Source organism: Malus domestica, chromosome 03, assembly GCF_042453785.1.
Source record: "Malus domestica chromosome 03, GDT2T_hap1".
NCBI classification, from domain to species: Eukaryota; Viridiplantae; Streptophyta; class Magnoliopsida; order Rosales; family Rosaceae; genus Malus; species Malus domestica.
Genome location: NC_091663.1, coordinates 10,131,188 through 10,137,674, shown reverse-complemented (window position 1 = coordinate 10,137,674; position 6,487 = coordinate 10,131,188). Strand labels below are relative to the sequence as shown.

At 39.2% G+C, this 6,487-nt stretch overlaps 1 protein-coding gene across 1 annotated transcript; it reads right to left on the bottom strand.

The window, feature by feature from the left end:
* Positions 1-6,013: 6,013 nt before the first annotated feature.
* Positions 6,014-6,487, bottom strand: LOC103425560 (uncharacterized). Its single transcript, XM_008363651.3, has one exon. It carries the CDS (start codon positions 6,485-6,487, stop codon positions 6,014-6,016), a length of 474 nt encoding a protein of 157 aa, XP_008361873.3.

Here is a 6,487-nt window from a genome sequence, read left to right as displayed (position 1 = left end):
TGAGAAGCAGCGAAAGTATGTTGATGGGCTTTTCAGGCAGAGTTTCCGGCAGTGGAAGTTTGATGTGTTGCGGGTAGAGGATGATTGAAGTTGAATTCTAATTGTTTGTTTTTTTTTGGAATAAGATTTTGTGGACTTTATATGTATTTTAATTAATAAATTTATGTTATGTGGATGAGTATTAATATTTACATTAATTATAATTTGTATTTGGAATAATAAATTAGTTTTGTTAATTAATTTAATGTTTAATTAGGTTTGATTTTTTAATTCAGATTAAAACAAAATTTACATTACATAAAAAGAAAACGAAAAAACTTAAAAAAAAAAAGTAAAAAAAATATGCATTGCGCGACGATACATGTTTTCTTTGTTCAATTTGTTGAATAGAATAAATTATAAAGTAAAAGAAGTGAAATAAAAAATGGTAAACTTGTGCAATGAATACTTTTTTTTGTTGCGCAAAGGTTGTTTGCGCGACGAATTCTCTGTTAGTTGCGCAAAGGACATTTGTGCGACGAAGACTGTGTTCGTCGCGCAAAATCATTCGTCCAAAAGTGAACTTTATAATCTGGATTCAGCTTGTGCAGAGGCAAACTGCAATACAATTATAGATTTAGCCTCACTCATCCCCTTCGATTTTGCTCAATCTGGCATCCGTCATTTCCATTTTCTCTCAATTTCATCATCTAATATTCCGTCCATTTTCTTCTCTAGGTTGATCAAGCTGTCTTGATGTGTTTGGTAAGCGTATTTTTTGTTAGGTAAAACTATTAATGTAATTTCATTAGGGCTGAAAAAAATTCCTGAACATCTCGAACCAAACTGAAAAAATCCCAATCCCAAACCGAAAAAGTCTCGAACCGAAAATCCTGAATCGTTCAATACTCGATCTTGAACTGATCCCAAAAAATTCGATACGGGATTCGAGATCACATTTGCTTTCATTCGGTAATCCCAAACCGAACTGAAACAATTATAAAATATATATTTAATTTTAAATAAGTTTAAGAATTATGTGGGCTGTCAGATTAGTTGAGATTTAATCTCAACCGTCCAATCCAACTTAAGTTTTTCAGTCCTTTTGTCTCTGTCTCCCATTTTGATTCATAGACACACTCACACACATTCTCGAACTCTCTCAAGTCTCAACCCAATCTCATCTCTCTCAGTCTCGACTTCACAGTCTTTGAGACACTGTCGTCGTCATCCAAGAGTCGTCGTCAGAAGTAAGGAGGCATCATCGTGGAGTCTCATTATGCAGAAGTATGAAAGAGGCGCTGTCGTCGTCATCCAAGAGTTGTCAACGTTGTTGTCATCCAAGAGTCGCAGCAGAATATCTGACAACTTTGATTCCGTATCATATAACGAGTATAATGGTTTCAATAGCCGCAACTCCTTTCTAGCGAGGAGCTCCAGGGAGCGGAAGAAACGAAGCAGTCGTAGAAAAAGTAGCCGCCGCAATGAGTGATGAGATTTCTAGGTTTATTTAGAAATATAAGGTTTTATTTCAATTTCTTTTTCTGGGTTGATTTCTAGGGTTTGTCAAGATTGGGGTTGAATATGTTTTGATTGTTTCTTGATCTGCAATTGGAAAAAGTACTTTGTAAAACAATTTTGAATTTTGAATAGATGAGTTTTGTATAATCCAATCCCGAACCAAAATACCGAAAAATTTCAGGAATCTAGAACTTCGGGAGTACCGAAATATTGGTTCGGTTTCGGGTTTTGAAATTCCGTCTCGAAAGGGATCGGTTTGGGTTTGAGTTTGAGCTTTTCTGTTCAAGATCCCGTCCCGAACCACCCCTAAAATTCATACTAATGCCATGAATTTCGTTGTCTATAGGGATATTATGTGTGATTAGCGATTTGTGGAGAATGATTGAGAAGGAATTTTCTTCGTTTTATTTTTAAAAAATATCAAATTAATTAAATTATTTTGAACTTATGTTGTTATGTTTATATTGTGTTGTGAAATTATATTTATATTATGTTGTTAAATTTGTATGTGACATACAAATATGTGTTGTGATGTACGGAGTTAATTGAAATTAACTTCTTTCTTGTTTTTTATTTTTAGTAAAACTTAGTTTCCCGTTCGAGGATTAGTTGGATTTCGCACATGGATACGAAAGCATGACCGCGGTCTAATTAATTCTTGAATTGTCTCATTATTTGGACAGTTTGGGAATGCACAGTTATGACTTGTAGTTTATGGTTGAAGGATTAGGTTTCGGTTGTGGAGATTTTGGTGTCATCTCTGTACGTTCTTCGGGTGGTACATAGGTATTTTATATCTATGTCGTATATCTGAAGAACTATACCGAGATGCTGCCGAAATTCATCCACGTCAAAATCTAATCTGATGTAGCAGTAAATTATGTGACATAACTATGCATTCCCGAATGGGTTAAGGCCCTTACTGGAGGCATAAGGTGACATTATCATTTGTATGAAGTTATTGTGATTGTTGTATTGTTACTATGGTTCTAGGAATTATGAACATGACGTGGATATAGAACCCGAATAGATGCGCGAACAAATACTTTGATGGAATTTGAGTTTTTTATTGACTTTGCATGTATACACAACCCGAGTGCATTGACAAATACCAATCAGGAAGGGGAAGATGATGTGCCTACACTAATGGATAGTGTAAAGTTTAAACAATATGAAAAACTATTAAAAAATGCCAATAAAGAGTTATACCTGGGGTGCAAGATCTTTTCAGTTCTCATAGCCATTGTGGAATTAATGCACGGAAAAATAAAGTATTGTATGTTGAATTAGTGTTTCGATTAATTTTTGGGGGTTTTCAAGAGAATGCTTCCAAAGGATAATTGCCTGCCGAAAGACCATAAACATGCGTAAAACATGTTGAATGGTCTTAGATTGGGTTATGAAAAAAAATCACACTTGCAAAAACAATTGTATTTTATTATACAAAGAGAATAAAGCATTTGATAATTGCCTTGAATGGAATGAGTCAAGGTTCAAAATGACATCTCAGAATAGAACGACTAAGATCCCACAAAAAGTCATGCGTTATCTACCCTTGAAACCTAGGTTGCAGTGATTGTATATGTTGACGTATACTTCCATCAACATGGGATGTCATAAGGAAAAACGGGTAGACGATGATATGATGAGGCATCCTACAGATTGGGAGGCATGGAAAGAGTTTGATTGAACGTTCCTCGAGTTTGCTACTGTTGATGCATAAAACCGGAGGGGTTTTGGAACAACGTAAATCCGACCGTGAATCTGCAAGAAATGTAAAGAACACAAGATGTATCGTGGTTCACCCCAATATTTGGGCTACGTCCACACTGATATTGTATTTCTCTGATATGATTGTTAGGGAGAGAGCCTCTGTAATGTGAGTGAGGCTTTGAGAGAGTGAGGGGGCTTGCTCTGAATATGAGCGCATCCCCCAATTGTGAGGGTGAAGAGTCCCTTTTATAGAATAAAGGCTCCTCACTTATTACATATTTACCTCTTCCTTTATTACATAATTACATTTAAGTCCCCTGAGTATTTATACGAGATCTAAATACGAAAGCCCTAAGTATGGTACAAACAGTAGTCCCCCAAGTCTTCAGTCAAGAGAGTCTTTTGGCTGGAGACTTGAAATTCAGTCCATGTGTGGGCCGAAGTAACTAGATGTCGTCTTGAACTAATACTCGATATGAGGTGGTGCTTAAAGTGAAATGATGCTCAACTAGAAGTAGCATATGTTGCGAGGCTGCTCAGTTTGTGGCTTATGTTGCCTTGGTTGACTCAACTTGTGGCGTTAAAGGTGAGGGATTCCTTTTTATAGAATAAGGGCTCGCTCCTCAATACATGAATGATGGGCTAGAGTTGATGCTCACGGTGAGGCGGTTGCTCAGCTGGCGACGATGCTATCTAATGATGGTGAGGGAGTCCTTTTTATAGAATAAGGGCTCGCTCCTCAATACATGAATAATGGGTGCTCTCTAATGAAAGTGAGGGAGTCCCCTTTATAGAATAAAGGCTCGCTCCTTAGTACATAAATAATGGGCTAAGTCCCCCAAGTATTTTTCATGAGGCCCAGTTGAGGCCCAATATATGGTACATAATGTAGTCCCCCAAGTCTTCGGTCAATAAAGTCTGTTGGCTGGAGACTTCAAATTGAATCCATGTATGGGCCGAAGTGGCGGTTGTTCGAAGGTGGTATTTGTATACCCTGCACTGAAGCTTTGTAGGTGAAGCTTTGCAAGTGAAGCTTTTGAAGCTGGAGCTTTGTAAATGAAGCTTTTGAAGCTAGAACTCTGTAAATGAAGCTTTCAAAGCTGATTGACATGAGTGATGCTCATGAATGTTTATGTTGATTGACATGAGTGATGCTCATGGATGTTGACATGAGTGATGCTCATGAATGTTGACATGAATGATGGTCATAAATGTTTATGTATGATTGACATGAGTGATGCTCATGAATGTTTATGTATGATTGACATGAGTGATGCTCATGTATAATTTTGGAGTACTGGGCGTATTTTTAATCATCTGGTTGGTGATAATAGCGGCAGGCTGCCGAATAATTTTGGAGTACTGGGCGTACTTTTGATCACCTGGTTGGTGATAATAGCGGCATGCTGCCAAATAATTTTAGAGTACTGGGCGTACTTTTGATTACCTGGTTGGTGGTAATAGCAGCAGGCTGCCGAATAATTTTTTGTAGTACTGGGCGTATTTTTGATCATCTGGTTAGTGGTAATAGTGGCAGGCTGTCGAATAACTTTTTGTAGTACTGGGCGTATTTTTGATCATCTGGTTAGTGGTAATAGTGGCAGGCTGTCGAATAATTTTTTGTAGTACTGGACGTACTTTTGATCATCTGGTTGGTGATAATAGAGGGCATGGCTCTTTTGGGCATATAGGCCTTCGCCCTCTACATAACATTGCAGCCCATTATTTTGGGCTTGCCCTTTTTTTTTTTACCCTCTGATGGGGTTTATACAGATATCTCCAAAAGATAAGAAAAATAAATCACATTATTCAAAAACAAGAAACGTAAATCACATCATTCTGTTGGAGTGTTTATTCCTTGCTTTTGCTTTCTGTTTTTTTTTTTTTTAGAAAATGGGAACCCGCATGATGAAAGTGTGGGCATCTGCTTTGGTGGTCGACACCCTTTTTTTTTTGCTTGTGGCTTTTCCCGTGGCTTTTATAGAAAAGCCATTCCTCCATTATTATCAGGCTGAGGATGTGATGATGAAAGTTTCACCAAGCATCTTCTGGTACATTTTTTCCGCATGACTCATTTCTCAGTGGGCATGTTTAGAACCATTGTCCCAAATTATCCTTTAGTCCTCTTTGATGGGGTCTTCTTGTAGATGGGATTTGGATCTCGAGTTTGTCCAAAGAAGTTAAAAGCAATTCCCTTTGGGTTGGTAGGAGGTAAGATTGACTGGGATGGAGAGGCTATAAGAGGTGTCGGTGTGACTTGAGTTGACAGGTGTCGGTGTCACTAGCTGGTTGACGAAACAGGGCTTCCGCAGTTGTAGAGCTTGAAGTGGGCTGCCCAATCTGATGAGCGGTTACCATCGGAGGAGTTGTTGGTGGCAGGTGCGGAGCACTGCCATGGGCTGTTATATTAGGAGGAACCTGGTCTTGATCTTGCCAGTTGAATATTTCCCAAAGCTTATAGCTATGGAAATCCCAGTCAATCTTTTGTTCTATTTCTTCCCTCTCTACTATATGTCCTTGTTGAATCCTCCAGTGCTAGATGCGCACACATCATTAATGCTAATTTCAGGCACTTTTTGGAATGGTGGAGGCACTCGAGGTAGTCTTCGCGGAGGAGGACACAGTCCTTAGGCTCACGGCAGCGAGACATGCACTCGTTGAAGTTTACCTAAAAATTGTAGCACCGCCCTTTGTTGCCGGTGATTCCCTACCCCAATGCCATTTCTTTCTCTCGCGCGGCGGATGATCGAGTCAAATCAGTTGTATTAACGGTCAGTGGAGGTCAAGAGTTTATCGACGATTACGGTGGTTGGTTCGCTCTAGCTGCTGACTGTTGCTCTGAGCAGGAGAAATTGAGGGATGAGATCGCTTCGAGAGAGCTTGCAAATGCCATGAATGGTAGAGGAGATGGAGTCCAGTCTGCGGAAGAACCCACCAATAAAATCATGTTAGCTGATTGATACTCGCAAACCCATTTGCACACAGAAATCACATCCTTAATTTCTGCAAACCCAGTGAGAGAAGCCCTCTCTGTTGACATTTCAACCCCTCTCATGTCAAAGCTTAAAGCTTTATAACCTTTGTCTGCCAACCCAGCTGCTATTCCTCTCAACAGGCCTTGGCAGACGCCATGGATGGAGTATGGGTGCATCATAACCACCACAGGGCTGCCCTCTTTGATATCTTTTTCTTCTCTGGGTTTGAAGAGCCGAGTGCTGAGCTTGACTCCATCGTCGGTCTCAAATGTGCAGGACTCCACCGTACAGTTTGACAT